At 35.8% G+C, this 16211-nt stretch overlaps 2 protein-coding genes across 3 annotated transcripts in view; one reads left to right on the forward strand and one right to left on the reverse strand.

Annotated features, from left to right (window-relative positions):
• Positions 1–66: 66 nt before the first annotated feature.
• Positions 67–8719, reverse strand: LOC137399458 (ADP-dependent glucokinase-like). The gene is made up of 7 exons (XM_068085583.1): positions 8371–8719; positions 7551–7735; positions 6547–6777; positions 5780–5962; positions 4132–4305; positions 1986–2126; positions 67–408 (listed from the first exon to the last, which is right to left on the reverse strand). The coding sequence occupies exons 1-7, from the start codon at positions 8706–8708 to the stop codon at positions 245–247; spliced, it is 1416 nt and encodes a 471-aa protein (XP_067941684.1). The 5' UTR covers positions 8709–8719; the 3' UTR covers positions 67–244.
• A 218-nt stretch (positions 8720–8937) lies between these two features.
• Positions 8938–16211, forward strand: part of LOC137399398 (CWF19-like protein 2) — a 36361-nt gene continuing 29087 nt past the window's right edge. For both annotated transcript variants that reach the window (XM_068085489.1, XM_068085490.1), the window contains exon 1: positions 8938–9046. The gene's annotated coding sequence lies outside the window, so the exon portion shown is untranslated. The remainder of the gene's footprint in view (positions 9047–16211) is intronic.

The raw sequence follows: 16211 nt of genomic DNA on the forward strand, positions 1-16211 counted from the left end.
AGCAAGAGACAGGGTTACTGGGAAAAAAGTGAGGGATGACCACTGGTCAAATATTTCTTACAGTTTAGCGCATACACTTATGCGGTGTATTTCAGAACAGTACAGTGGAGTCAAGAGTGACAAGGGGTCCATTAGGCATGCATGCAAAAACAGCTATTTGCTCGTTTAATAAAAAGGTAGGAGACTCCGGTAAAGCCCAGACATTGGGTGAGAGAGAACTGTTGATTACTTCGAATATCTAGGGCTATTTTATTTGCAAGGAAAGGCCTGCACCAGATATGTTATCTCCTCCACCAGCGGTTTGGTAAATATCTGTACAGACCAGATTGGGAGCTACGCAAAACAGCTTGGCACCTTCTTCCCAACAACTCACAGGACGATTGTCCTCCACATGAATCCTTTCTGAACCTAAATAGACGATACAATCCGGCATAGAGATTACCCGGATGTACACATGAGCTGTACTGAAATATTCTGCCATTGAAATGCAAAATATACATTATTTCTGTAGCAGAAGATAGTTACCACTGCCCTTTATGTGACAAGATTTGCCAATCTCGGATTGGACTCACCATCTGAGAGTTCACTAACAAGCAGACATACTCATAAATCGAGAGAATGCAGTTGATGACAAGTTACTTTCGGTCTTAGAATATGTCAACAGCTGCTTAAACTACTGTTCCATGCTTTACTTGTTTGTTAAAAAACGGAAAATGTATTATACATAGTTGAGACAATGGAGGCCATATCGGTTAGTTGATTAGGTTTAAGCGTTCAGTTAGTACTAGTACAAGAGATAAGACTTGAACAGTTTTTTTCTATAAAAGGTTAGAATCGCCATTTCTTGTTTCACTTTGTCACAGAATTACATAACTTTGTCAAAGGCTTTCGAACTATATTTTGCTACTAAGCTGAAGCTTCTATTTAACCCATAAAACCCTGTCTATATATTTATTTTGTAAATGATGTACATTAGACGGTCAATAGACTACATTTCCTTTCAGAATAAAAACGTATGTCTTATCCAAGTTAATACACAGATATAAGTACACACGTACAGTCTATCAAAGTTAATATGCAGTTATAAGTAAAAATGTTCAAAGAAACAATTGGAGACATTTTAGGGTCGATTCTGTCACATAGGAATATCTGTTTGTTACCGTGACAAGGATGATCTTAATGAGATGGCCGACCCACTTCACCATTATTTACACGATCCCAATTTAACTTTTTGAAACTATTTCAAGTAGGCCTAAGTCTATGGTACTTTAGACATAAGTAGGCCTAAGGAGCCATAGAAGTAACTTAATAAGATGTCAAGCATTCCCACTCTAACAGATACTCGCAAACACATAAAACTCCATAGATATGAAGTTTATTGCAATGTGAATGTCATAACGAGATGACTCTCTAAGTCTATTAATCATTGAGAGCTGTTATTAAATCACTTCTGGCTCCCTTTTACCAACATGTGAACCTTTGAGCTATAATATGTACCAGAAGCAATGATAAGATAGATGTATAAAATGGTGACTCCCATCAGTTTTGAATACAGCTTAGGCTGTTTTTTAATTCCTCAGGCTCAAGAAAATATGGGTTTTTTAATACTTATTTACCAAGGGTATATGAGTTCATACTGCAAAAGGAAAGAAAAGGAAATTTTTCATTGCAATCTTTGGCAGCCCATTATGCAAAATCATAGTTGAAGCACGCAAATGTAATATTCTTATGTTACATAACATGTAGCAGCATATTATATTTTTTTGTCATGGTTGCATATCGCCCTGCGTGTTTCCATTTTTATGGCATGACACATGTAGGTTCAGGGCTCACTCATCCAACCTTCCAACTCGCAGCATTCTTTAGTACAATTCTCTAGTATAACTGTACCAACCATTGTGACCTCCCTGTTGATCAGCAAATCAATAAATATTTATATCAATAACGGTGCCAATACACTATCAAATGGGATGTTAATACGATACCTTTAGTTCGACTCGAAGAAAAGGATTCATCAAGGATGAGACGAGCATTGTCTAAATTTATACTAGTATTACCGCAGACGTGTCTGTTGGCGACCAAGGAGGCCTTAGCGGTAGCCGACATCGTGTTTGTCCACTTGGAACCTGTTAACAAGTTGGATATGCCCTAAATCCTACTGGTAAAAGGCAGTTAAAAGAGGAAAAATTTGAAGAATTAGTCATTATTAAAGTTTATTGATATGATCTAACAATAAACTAAGGCAACTTGACAATTGATTGTTTGTATTCCTTCACTCATGGCAAGTACTCACTGCATTTATAGAGGTACATATGGCCAGTCTGGAAGGCTACTTACTATTAGCAACAATACAAAGTTAGTAACATCAAGACAGCTGTTTGATTAAATACAATAGCATGTCCATAAATGGGCAAACAATTTCTATCTTAAGTAGGCAACTTTGCAAAAGGGAAAGCGAGTTCGAATTGAGAAAAAGAAAATGAGAGTTTACTTATGTAGAGAAATTCTGCCCGTCCATCATGTTCAAACATTTATTTTGCAGGTCTGAGAAGCTATTAAAATCTGTTGAATATGTTTTAATGTTTAAATTTTTCAAGAAATTAACAATAGTTTGATGCTAGCCAAAAGCAATATTAGCATATATCCTTGAAAAACTCTCTGATAACATCGCCAACTTCAATAAAAAGGTTAGTAAGAAATGGAGAAACACTATGAAGCAGATGTTCTTGTGTAAACCATTGGGTAAATGTCCTAATATATACATGGAAGCAACACATATACAAATATTTTCTTTTAGAAGCCAGACATGTTTCTTTTGGCCTGATTCATAAGATCTAATTAATAAATAAGCATAGTAATTACACACCTTTAGCCATGACTATAGCTTGGTAAGCAAGAGTGTGAACATAGTAATTACTTACCTTTAACTGTGACTATAGCTTGGTAAGCAAGAGTGTGAACATAGTAATTACCTACCTTTAACTGTGACTATAGTTCGGTAAGCAAGAGTGTGAACATAGTAATTACCTACCTTTAACTGTGACTATAGCTTGGTAAGCAAGAGTGTGAACATAGTAATTACCTACCTTTAACCCTGACTATAGCTTGGTAAGCAAGAGTGTGAACATAGTAATTACCTACCTTTAACTGTGACTATAGCCTGGTAAGCAAGAGGGTGAACATAGTAATTACCTACCTTTAACTGTGACTATAGCTTGGTAAGCAAGAGTGTGAACATAGTAATTACCTACCTTTAACTGTGACTATAGCCTGGTAAGCAAGAGGGTGAACATAGTAATTACCTACCTTTAACTGTGACTATAGTTTGGTAATCAAGAGTGTGAACATAGTAATTACCTACCTTTAACTGTGACTATAGCTTGGTAAGCAAGAGTGTGAACATAGTAATTACCTACCTTTAACTGTGACTATAGCTTGGTAAGCAAGAGTGTGAACATAGTAATTACCTACCTTTAACTGTGACTATAGTTTGGTAATCAAGAGTGTGAACATAGTAATTACCTACCTTTAACTGTGACTATAGCTTGGTAAGCAAGAGTGTGAACATAGTAATTACCTACCTTTAACTGTGACTATAGCCTGGTAAGCAAGAGGGTGAACATAGTAATTACCTACCTTTAACTGTGACTATAGTTTGGTAATCAAGAGTGTGAACATAGTAATTACCTACCTTTAACTGTGACTATAGCTTGGTAAGCAAGAGTGTGAACATAGTAATTACCTACCTTTAACTGTGACTATAGCTTGGTAAGCAAGAGTGTGAACATAGTAATTACCTACCTTTAACTGTGACTATAGTTTGGTAATCAAGAGTGTGAACATAGTAATTACCTACCTTTAACTGTGACTATAGCTTGGTAAGCAAGAGTGTGAACATAGTAATTACCTACCTTTAACTGTGACTATAGCTTGGTAAGCAAGAGTGTGAACATAGTAATTACCTACCTTTAACTGTAACTATAGCTTGGTAAGCAAGAGTGTGAACATAGTAATTACCTACCTTTAACTGTGACTATAGCTTGGTAAGCAAGAGTGTGAACATAGTAATTACCTACCTTTAACTGTGACTATAGCTTGGTAAGCAAGAGTGTGAACATAGTAATTACCTACCTTTAACTGTGACTATAGCTTGGTAAGCAAGAGTGTGAACATGAACTCTGGTAAGCTTCCGAGACCCGCCTAGCTTATCTACAGCTGTAAACAGCTCTCGGATTTCATCAAGAGTTGTGGCCACGCGCGGGTTGGAGTCAGCAACCAGCTGGGCTGGTTTGTTATTTAATACAGCTACAAGAGTTGATACACGCTTATTTACAGCTCATATTCTCTAGGTTAAATTATAATGGTAGAGTGAAGGAACTGCAGGAGACCACTAAACGTACAAGTTGAATGATGTGCATGATGTATTGAAGAAGTTTATAATATATTGAGAAAGTGTATAACACACTGAGGAAGTGTATAATACATTGAGAAAGTGTATAATACAATGAGAAAGTGTATAATACATTGAGGAAGTGTATAATACAATGAGAAAGTGTATAATACATTGAGGAAGTGTATAACACACTGAGGAAGTGTATAATACATTTAGAAAGTGTATAATACAATGAGAAAGTGTATAATACATTGAGGAAGTGTATAATACACTGAGAAAGTGTATAATACAATGAGGAAGTGTATACTACACGGAAGAAGTGTATAATACAATGTGGAAGTCTATAATACATTGAGGAAGTGTATAATACATTGAGAAAGTGTATAACACAATGAGAAAGTGTATAATACACTGAGGAAGTGTATAATACACGGAGGAAGTGTATAATACACTGAGGAAGTGTATAATACATTTAGAAAGTGTATAATACAATGAGAAAGTGTATAATACATTGAGGAAGTGTATAATACACTGAGAAAGTGTATAATACAATGAGGAAGTGTATACTACACGGAAGAAGTGTATAATACAATGTGGAAGTCTATAATACATTGAGGAAGTGTATAATACATTGAGAAAGTGTATAACACAATGAGAAAGTGTATAATACACTGAGGAAGTGTATAATACACGGAGGAAGTGTATAAAACACTGGGGAAGTGTATAATACATTGAGGAAGTGTATAATACACTGAGGAAGTGTATAATACATTGAGAAAGTGTATAATACAATGAGAAAGTGTATAATACAATGAGAAAGTGTATAACATAATGAGAAAGTGTATAATACACTGAGGAAGTGTATAATACACGGAGGAAGTGTATAATACACGGAGGAAGTGTATAATACACTGAGGAAGTGTATAATACACTGAGGAAGTGTATAATACACTGAGGAAGTGTATAAAACACTGAGGAAGTGTATAATACACTGAGGAAGTGTATAATACACGGAGGAAGTGTATAATACACTGAGGAAGTGTATAATACACTGAGGAAGTGTATAATACACTGAGGAAGTGTATAATACACTGAGGAAGTGTATAATACACTGAGGAAGTGTATAAAACACTGAGGAAGTGTATAATACATTGAGGAAGTGTATAATACACTGAGGAAGTGTATAATACATTGAGAAAGTGTATAATACAATGAGAAAGTGTATAATACAATGAGAAAGTGTACAATACAATGAGGAAGTGTATAATACACCGAGGAAGTGTATAATACATTGAGGAAGTGTATAATACATTGAGGAAGTGTATAATACAATGAGGAAGTGTATAATACATTGAGAAAGTGTATAATACAATGAGAAAAACCAACCAAGTAAATTTGGAAGTTCCTGCTCATTCATGCCAAGGCTCTCAGCATATGGCAGTACTTTAGCTATGAGCCCTTTCAACAGCGACTCCTCGGTAAAGGAGGCCATCTCAAAGTGCGTCAGTGTGGAGGGAGCCATGTCTTTTAGAAACTTTTCCAAGGCATTCAATCTGTTTTCTCTAACCCCTACACAACAGAACATATTTCAGCAGGGGAAAGACATCAGTAGTTCATGACAAACACTGCTGACGCAGCTAGACTCAAAACTTCCACAGCAGGTTAAGAACTTAATACCAGCAGCAAGCCAGGGAATTCTTATTTCAGCGCAAAACCACAAAAAATTATTCTACAAAGTATAGACTCGTTAGCATGTTTTTGACTGCAAAACATTTCTCCATCAGAAGTCATAAGCTGCAATGTTTTCGTAGTCAACTCACTTATGTGATGGCAAAAACGAATTCCCAATCAAAAGGCACTGCGATTATTATGCATTTTGATCAAATCTTCTATATTATGACATGAGCACACAACTTCTACTATTCATAGCTTAAGATAAAAATAATCTTTGCAAACAAATAGGCTTTTCTCTTATCGTTGATGTTTTTATTTTAGTGATAAACTCAAAATTCTCTTTAAATCTCCAATGCTTTTTTTCGACAAAATCACTTCAAGCAACTGATTGATTGTTGACCCTGAGAGCTCCTAATTGATTGCTAGCTAACAGTGTTTGATGTTGCATTCACGCTAATTTGGTGCACTAGCGTACGTACCATCAGCAAAAGGAAAGTTATCCATCATCTGCAGACCTCCAAGAACAAACAACTTGGGATGAAATTTTTTTAACTCGATGGCAAACTCTTCAAGCATGTTAAGCATGGGATTGAACTGGTCATTGTGTATTATAAGGCGGTTGGCCCTCGGGGCAGTTAGGTTTCCCCAACGTTCCCTCTTGTCGTATTCAAATATTATGTGAACATCATCCGCATCTTGGTGTCCAATGCCTATTGAGAAAACCAATAATTTGGGAGACAGTAGACAAGCAGCACGTATAGAGACGGTCGTGTCACTATAGCTCTAACAAACAAACAAACTGTGGAAAACAGCAATGGCGACTTGTCAATGTACAAATTACCATAATAATAACAATAATGAAGATGTGATTAGTCTGGAACTATGATACAGGAGATTATGCAGACTTGACGCAGTTTCCATAGCAACGACTAACTAAAACTTCAACGTGGTTAAAGCCGATACGAAGCCCGCTGCAGATATCTGTCAATAATCCTGACAAATAACAGAGGAATAGTTTACATTTGCAGCGATGAAGAGTTAGGGCAATATAGAAGTCTTGATGTGGAGGTTTCAAAGGCTCTTCTTAAGACATACTTGAACTATTATTTACTACATTCTAAACAGCTGGATTGTAATCAACAAGCAAAGACAGTAGCATAACTTCAGCAAGAAGTTACTTACGCTTAAATATAGTTTCCATAAATTTTCTAACTATCCAAGGTAGAAATTGTGAGATTAACAAGATAACTCAAGATAGAACCATGATTTATCGCCTAATCTTAATTTTAAGAGCTAATAAAGTACAAAGCATGAAAACTATAAAACTAAATTTATTTAATTTCTCAGAGTGATGAGTAAGTAAATTTATTATTTCTGAACTGTGCAGAATAACAGCATTGTAAGAAATTGAGAAAGTCTAAAATTGCGTGTAAAATCACTGAAAAAGTCTACTATGAAGCAGAGCTTTACGTAAATAGCTTACCAGTAACGTGCTCCCCAAACACAACGTTTGGACTCCGTTGAGCCCCTAGCAGGACTTCAGAGCCTTCCAATGCTAAACGTTTAGCCATGACTGGGGCGTTTCCGCCGACTTCCCACCGAGTGTTCTCATATCTTTGAGTCATGCTAATAACTTCTTGAAAAAATTCTTTGTTGCTCACATACCTCCTACACAAATATAAAAAATGTATTACCAAATAACTTTAAATAAATGCAGTAAATACACCATTGCAATCGGTTGAAAGCCTTTAAGACAGCTCTAATCGGCAAGTGCAAACTACTGCTCATTAATTTAGTAATAATAGGGTATAAGCAAGCTACTATGCAATTTTAAACACAAATGCCTGGGTGCAAGATATCCTTTGAAACAACTGTCGGATTATCAAATAACAATGGATATTAACAGAGCCTCCACTACCGAAACATCAATAACAATAAGTAATCAATAATCAATATCAACCATAATCAATATCAACCACAGTATAATGACATGATACTAAAAGATATTAATCATACCCACCAAATCACTTAGTTTGAATTATTAGTAACAATTGTCTTTCTAGTAGCTTTTCAACCAAATTCTGCTCAAGGTACTCACAAAAAGTTTTCAATGACATGAACTTATAGGGGCTAATGTGGTTGATGAAGTGGTAACAGCCTTTTTTAAAACTACTATATTTATATAACTTGTTGTTCAAGCAATTATACTACACTACAGAACTTATACTGCTTTTCATTGTTACTTGAAATAAATCATACAAAGAACTTAGTCTTGTCTTACAATTAATCCCCTAATATCTTACTCAGCAGCTGCACCATGATGAAAAAAATAGTTGAAGAGTTGTTCCAGCTCCTCTGCATTGTTGACTAGATCATGATGCACTCTGCTGCCAGTTGCCGAAATATTCAATGCATTAAAAGCGTCTAAAGCAGGTAAAAATGCATCGTAACATCCTCCAAATCCAACAGCAACTTTTGTTCTGTGTTGCTCAGGGACTTTGCTTTCAGCTCTTAATAAGCCTTGAAGAACGCTCTTTAACCGTTCGACTACTTGATATTTTGAATTACTTCGAATATAAAATACGGTTATAGCTAATACTATTGCAAAAATAAAAGATAGCAATTGCGCTTTAGAAAACATCGTGTATTCAACGTTCAAATGTAATTTTAGGAAATTTCTGACATGTAAATGCCACGGCAACTATTGCCTTTGGTGCATTCCAGATCGTAAAGCGGGTGATATTTTTAGGGTTTCGTTAAACGTTGGTAGTGAAATTATGAGGCTACTTTAACCTTTGATCCAGAGCTGATAAGGTATATCACGCTGAGGGTATGCTAGCGAGTTCGATTAAGTATTTTTAAGATAGACCTGCAAGTTTTATATAAAAAAAGTATCCGATGTTCAAAGAACTACAAGTTTACACTTTTACACATTACGCTTTTGAGTATGAGAAACGATTGACTAATACTGGTGGAAAGGTAAATAAGGAAAATATGAGATCAATTTTATTTGTAAGTCGTTGTGTCCTGTCTGCCCTGCGCCTGAAGCTACGCTGTGAGACTGAGATTCACATGGCATATATATACAAAAACACCCAGAAAAAAACTCCCGTCGGATAAGCACTACGGGAATATAGACGCTGCCTGAAAGAAAATTAGAGGCGCTCATAAGTTTTGTTTCTAGTAGACCAGAGTTTCACAGTAGTGATGGTGTTCAGGCACCAAACTTACCAACTAAATTTCCTATAAACAATACTGTTATGGTTTCTAACATTGCAAATGAGCTGAAAGAAAGAGAGAAGCGCTCCATGAATCTAGTGTTTAGTGGAACAGATAATAAAGATAATGTTTATCAGTTTATTGAAAAGGCCAATCTGAAGACTCCTACTAAAATAACTGAAATAACCACTCCGACAAAACGGCAACTTTTTATTGTAACAATGACAAATGAAAGTGAAAAGTGGGCTTTGATTGGAAAGGCTAGGAGAATAAGTGGTACTAATCACGAACTGAAAGATGTTTTTGTCAATCCTGACTTTACCAAGTCAGAGCGTGAGGTTCAGCTCAAACTTAGACAGGAGGTGAGAGAACGAAGAGGTAAAGGGGAAAAAGTTAAAATCAGTAAGGGAAGCGTGGTTGAGATAAATGAATAACATAAACAAAATGAGGAGCCATCAGCAAAAATAGTTAGGGGAAATGATGATATTAGCATGCATGTTTTGTACACAAATATTTGTTCACTCCGCAACAAGGTTCATTTTCTAAAATGGGAGCTCCAGCTGTCACTAAATATATTTGCAATTTGCTTAACTGAAACCTATTTGGGATCAGATATTCATACTGGAGAGCTAGAAATTAAAAACTTTCAGTTGCATAGAAAGAATAGAAATCAACACGGAGGAGGAGTTGCTGCATATATGCGTAATGACTATCATTCAGATATTATTCCACTCCAGTCTTCTTCTGAATCCTTGTTGATAAAGTTCTCTTTGACAAACACATTCTCTATATTTTTCCTCATAGTATCCAGACCACCAAGCAATCAAGATCCAACGCTTATTCCATCACTTCTTTCTGAAATTGATAGTGTGGTTAGAAATCAAACTCTGTTGATTTGTGGTGACTTTAACATGCCAAATATTAATAGGGTAGATTTTGTTGCAGATGGAGACTAATATCAATAATCCTTTTCTATCAAAAATAGCTGAACTCTCCTATGAACAACACGTCTTCCAAACTACCCATAACAAAGGAAATACGTTGGATCTAGTGTTTACCAATAAGTCTTTTGTTCAGGATGCAATTGTCTCTACCCCTATATATAGCGACCACAGTTTGATAAATATTAGGCTTGATTTCACACAACAAAATCAGGAGGTTCTCAGGGAAGCTCAAGTATTTTTCTACAACAAGGCTGATCTTGTAAAAGGCTTCGAGGTCTTTGCGGAGTGTGAGACAAATATACTTAGTTGTATTAAAGCTGGTGAGTCCATCAATAAGATTTACAATATATTTTGTGCAGGTATGCAGGCATTAAAACAAACATGTGTGCCAGTTAGAACAAGAAAAACTACACAACAACCACCATGGTTTACAAAACGCTTGTCAAATGCTATAAAAAACAGACTTTTTTATCGTTTAATGAAAACTCATGAAACTAACTATAATGCTACAAGGTACAAAAACACACGGAAATATAACAAAAGGCTCGTGTTACAAGCGAAAAAGACATATCTATCTAAAACCCTTTATAAACCATTACTGTCAGGGGATAGCAAGGCATTTTACAGACACCTTAAAAAAGCAAAGAGCAACGGTTGTGATGTTATACCCAACCTAACTCTAAATGGATCTACATCAAAGTCATCAACAGAAAAAGCTAATATGCTTAACTGCTTTTTTTCAGTCAGTGTTTGTTGTTGACGACGATAAACCTTTGCCAACAGACTTTGAGAAATATGATGTAGATGATTCTGTTTTTGAAATAAAAAAGGAAGGTGTTCTGAAAGTTCTCCATGACATTAGAATTGCTAAATCATTTGGTCCAGACAATCTAACCGGCATACTTCTAAAGACTTTTCCTGCTTGTATTGTTCACGCATTAACTGAATTATTTAAGTACTCTCTGACCTCGAGCTCTCTTCCGGATATATGGAAGCTTGCCAAGGTGAAACCAATTTTTAAAAAGGGCGATAGAGAGCAACCAAACAATTACAGGCCTGCCTCATTGACTTGCATTACTTGCAAGTTACTGGAACACATAATAGCTTCCAACATTCATCAATCTTTTGATAAAAACAAAATATTGTGTGACTCTCAGCATGGTTTCCGTAAAGACAGATCATGTGAGACACAACTGATCCATACTTTCAATGATTTAGCTTTAAATAAAGAGAAACATATCACAGATGTTTTGATACTGGACTTTTCGATGGCCTTTGATTCAGTAAATCATCGGAAATTGCTATATAAGTTAGAAAGCACTGGCGTTCGCCCTATATTTATATCATGGATTAGAAATTTTTTAATTAGTAGGAAGCAATTTGTTTCAGTGGAGGATGTTGAATCACATGTTTGCAATGTTCTCTCTGGGGTCCCTCTTTTCTGGGGTCTCTTCTGTTTCTTGTTTATGTGAATGACTTGCCAGGCAAAATAACGTCGGAATGTCATCTGTTTGCAGATGATGCCCTTGTGTACAATTTAAGAAGTGAGAGTGCAGTTTCAAACGAAGATTTAATGACTCTTGAGGAATGGTCCCGCATCTGGCATCTTTCTTTTAATCCTTAAAAGTGTTCAGTTCTTTTCATCGGTGAACTGAAATCTCAGCAAGACTATTATTTACATAATGTAAAGTTAACAAATGTTGACTCTAATCCATATTTAAGAGTTGAGCTGAGTATTAAATTAAGATGGGAAAAACACATAGATAAAATTACATCAAAAGCTAACAGACTAGTAGGAATGTTACATAGAGTTCTTAAAACAGCTGACACTAAGACAAGATTAGTGGCATACAAGACTCTGATACGATCAGGCCTTGAATAAGCTTGCCAGGTGTGGGACCTACATTTAAAAAAAAGTATCAAGAAGATTGAGAAAATCCAAAATGTCTGAAATTTGTTTACCGCATAAGATCACCAGTAAGCTTTTCACAATTAAGGGACAGCACTAACATAAAATCATCACAAGAACGTAGAAAAGATGCCTGAATAAAACTATATTGCAAAGTGTTGAGCTCTGGTGTTATTCAAAACACTTTTACTCTTCCCAATAACCCGCACGATACAAGACAAAATAGGGAATTGTACATGCCATCTATAAAATCAGGGCAATATTTTCACTCCTTTTGGTCAAAAACAACTAAGGATCTTCGAGGGGATGTTGAGTGTGCAGATGTTTAAATTCTTTGATTTAACCAGAGAGATTTGTACATGTATATATGTCAATAAATAAATATATAATAAAGAATAAATAAATAAAAGTAAAAAATAAACAGATAAGGTTCTTGAAACTGAGTTTTCACGTCTTTTTGCCTTTAGAGGCTCTCAGTGAGAACAATCTGATATTAAGTTAATCTGAAATACAAACATCAAAAACGACCGGAAATTCATAGGGATGCAATTTGAACAGGTAGAGGAAATTGTAAGGGATAGAAAGGAATGGCGTAATAGGATAGGAAAGGCTGTCTGAGCTAGAAAGACAGCTCAAGTGATCAAATCCTGATGGGTATGAGTGTGTTCTGTCTATTTTCAGTTACCTTCTCAAATGTGCTCGAACCCTGCTTTTAGTTATATATCTCGCTATTGCCTCTGCCATATCTCTCGCCAGATATTTTGGTGGGTGTATTCCATCCTTCAGATGAGTTTGATTTAGAAACTTCGCTTCTCAGCTCAAAAATTTGTGCTTCTTTCTGTTCAAAGTTGTCCCATATTTTTCTTGTCAAGTAAACATTGGCTGTAACTTGCATTTGTGCTCCTCAGGGTTGCGCCTTTGCACCACTAAATCATTCATCACGCAGATCTTTATTTGACACACAAGATTTTGTTCATATGTTTTTAAAAGAGCTGCAGGGCCACTGAAATGTCAAAGGGCATTTTCTAAATCTTATCATCAGGACAGAGTGATGAATGCCGTGTAATTATTATGCCGTGCTTTTACTCAATTGAGGCAAACCGACGCAGATCGACACCTTGCCATTAGACTTCGGCACCACCACCATGCCCAAGAACCAGTCCGATAGGCCATTTTACTTTTTTCATTTCCAATTATTCTATCCCAGCTAGTTTTACTGCCGTTGCCTTGCTCAAGATCAGTGGGAGGTGTATGGGTACACATACGCAAAGTGGTTTAATTTCATTTTTTAAATGTATCTCAAAGAGATCTTGCAACGCTTCTAAGATCTCTACAGAACCTTGGATTTCATTTTCTGATGCTTAACACAAAGTTCAACTGTTTCACAATTTTCAACTGTTGTACCTCCTGTATACATAATAAGTTGTTATTCACTCTCTTAAAGACATAGAACTTCCCACAAAACACTTGACCTTATGGTAAAATCACTGTTAGGCTCATCTCTCCCAAAATGTTAAGCTCTGCCATCTCCACTGGTACTTTTGATTAGTCTTGACTATCCCCTTTTCTATTTTGCCTGTTGTTGATTTCGTAGAGATTGATGCATCTACCTTTGTGTCTATTAAAAATTTCCATGTCCTACCTTCGCAACTGAACTCCGTTGCAAAGCTTTTCATCTTTATATTCACCTTCTATCTAGTCACAATTAGTCCTCGGAGCTACTAGAGTGTCTGCCCACCGGATTGATTCGGACTGCCAATATATTTTTCGTTTTTTTGTGGATTTTAGCAAGATGGGGATCTCTGCAGTTGTAGCAATCTTGTCCCTCAGTCTTCAATTTGTCTTCCCTACACATCGCCAGCTGGGTAAAGTAGCACTCCCGTGTATTGTGGCCAAGCTTTCAACAGGTGTAGCAACTTTGTCTTCTATCTCATCCCTTGCTGGTTGTATGATCTTGTCCCCATTGGCTAAAACTTCTTTCCTTACCAACAAACATATTTAAATCTCGCACTCTACTTGCCTCTTCTTTTAATCTCTTACCCTATTTACCTCCTGATCGTTGCCGCTCATTTCCACTCCATCGTTTTCAGGAGCACGGGTGTGTTCCTGTACTATTATCCTTGAGATGTTTACTGCTGCCTCATATCTACTACAAATAGCTTTCAACCTGGACTTATTTAGTGTCTTCTTATTCAGCAGCTCTCTCCACATCTTCTCATTGCGCATTCCCTTTATTATGGTGTGAACCATCACCACCTCCTGCAAATCACCTTTCTTACTAACCTGGCTAGAACGTTCTACTCTTTTTATAAACTTATTCATTGCTTTATCTATTTTGTTCAATATATAAAAACCTACATCTGGTAGTGATAATGTTCTTTTGCAGAAATTAATTTCAAATGCATCCTTCAACTTCTCATACTCAAGCTCCCCTATTCTCCTGTTCCATGACTCGAAAATGTTCATGCCTATCTCTCTCATCCTGTCTAGCAGCAAAGTGGCTTTTCTCTGTTCCAATCACTATGCTTCAGTTTGAAGCATCTGATGTTTTAGCACTCCAATTCCACACCCTGGTGAAGTGAAAGGGCTGGCACCTAACAAACCTACCATTCATTTTGTTGAAAACCTTCAACTTTGTAGTCAATTAAAGGGAATCTACAACTTTACAAAAAAGAATCTACAACTCTATTCACAGCTAGCCCTAGCTATTAATACCTATACACTGTCGTTGTACATGTTTCTTCCTGACACAATGTAGTTACCTTTTCCTCCAGCTTTCATGATTATTATTGCATATCTTTCTCCCTCTCCTTTCATCTTTGTGTCTTGACAATGGCTCGTTCTTTTTTCTGGTCCTTGCATCTTTTTTTGCCCGCTATTCCAACACCTTGTATATTCATACACCGCATAAATTATATATGATTCCTAGTCTAGCAACATCACTAAAAGCTTTTTAGGCGCCCTTAGCTATAGCATATTTGATACCACAACTTTGTTAGGTCCTTAATGTCAAAAAGCTTTTTTTGTTCATCTTTGTTGTTTATTGTTATTTAGGGATCCTATAAATCTAAAAAAAACCTAGACTGATTCAACTTACTTCTAGGTTATTTATGCTCCTTTTGTGGAAAGAATTTCATACTACATGTATGTGTATGTCAACAGGCATTTCAACATATGTATTAATTCTAGCAAGTTAATATGATGCGGCAGTAGCAACTTTCTATGTTTATCTATAGCCTAATACAATATTCAATAAGTATAGAAAAACTAATGTTGATGTATTGTAGCTATACACAGAACATAGTTCAGCTAACATCTGAAAATTTTACACTTTTATCTATGAAACACCTAGCTTACATGGAAGCTCCTACACATTACAGGGAAAAATTTGATTGCTTCTAAAAGTTCTAGGTTCATTTTTATCATATCTGCTCAGTACTTTCAACATTAGTCTTATTCAAATGTGCATCTTTAACTTTGTTCCCAAAGTCGCCATATTAAACAGTTGTCATTTCATACTCACTCGTGCTTAAAGTTGTACTACTGAGGCTAAGTGATAAACTGACTGCATCACTAATCTGGAATTCTATTTATTTCAATACTCTATGCATTAAACACAAGCACTAATTGCTCTGTATAAGTTTCTCACTAATAACAATAAAATAATTCTGTAAGCGGTAATGTTTCATGCTGATGCTAACGTTTTTATAGCGTAATTAATATTTTTGCTGAAAATTGTCTAGAAATTTATCTAAATCTATCTTATTTAAAAATGAATCTAAAATTCGACCATACGTGAAAGATTAAAATTTTTCTAGATGAATAAAAGCATTTTCATCGTTCTTCACTAATACACTGCATGTATGTAAGAAGGATTTTTGTTAGCAGTTGATATAAAAGTATTCTATACTTGTGTGCTCATGATAGATCCATGTTTGATTTCATAAAATTTACAGATGAAGCTTGCACACTAAATGTTTCTGCTGGTAATGCTCAGTGTCATTTGTGTTAGCTGTTTTACTTAGTAATCTTTCTAATTCTCAAGTGTCTCTGTGCATTTGCTACCTCAATC

The sequence above is a fragment of the Watersipora subatra genome, chromosome 7 (genome assembly GCF_963576615.1).
Source record: "Watersipora subatra chromosome 7, tzWatSuba1.1, whole genome shotgun sequence".
Lineage (NCBI taxonomy): Eukaryota > Metazoa > Bryozoa > Gymnolaemata > Cheilostomatida > Watersiporidae > Watersipora > Watersipora subatra.

What these genes read in the sequence shown, in the direction of transcription:
- LOC137399458 (XM_068085583.1), bottom strand. Translation starts at nt 8,708, where the DNA reads ATGTTTTCTAAAGCGCAATTGCTATCTTTTATTTTTGCAATAGTATTA. An exon ending in CATCATGGTGCAGCTGCTGA is followed by an intron (nt 7,736 to 8,370) that starts GTAAGATATTAG and finishes ATATTTGTGTAG; the next exon opens with GAGGTATGTGAGCAACAAAG. An exon ending in AGCTATAGTCACAGTTAAAG is followed by an intron (nt 2,127 to 4,131) that starts GTAGGTAATTAC and finishes ACTTGTTAACAG; the next exon opens with GTTCCAAGTGGACAAACACG.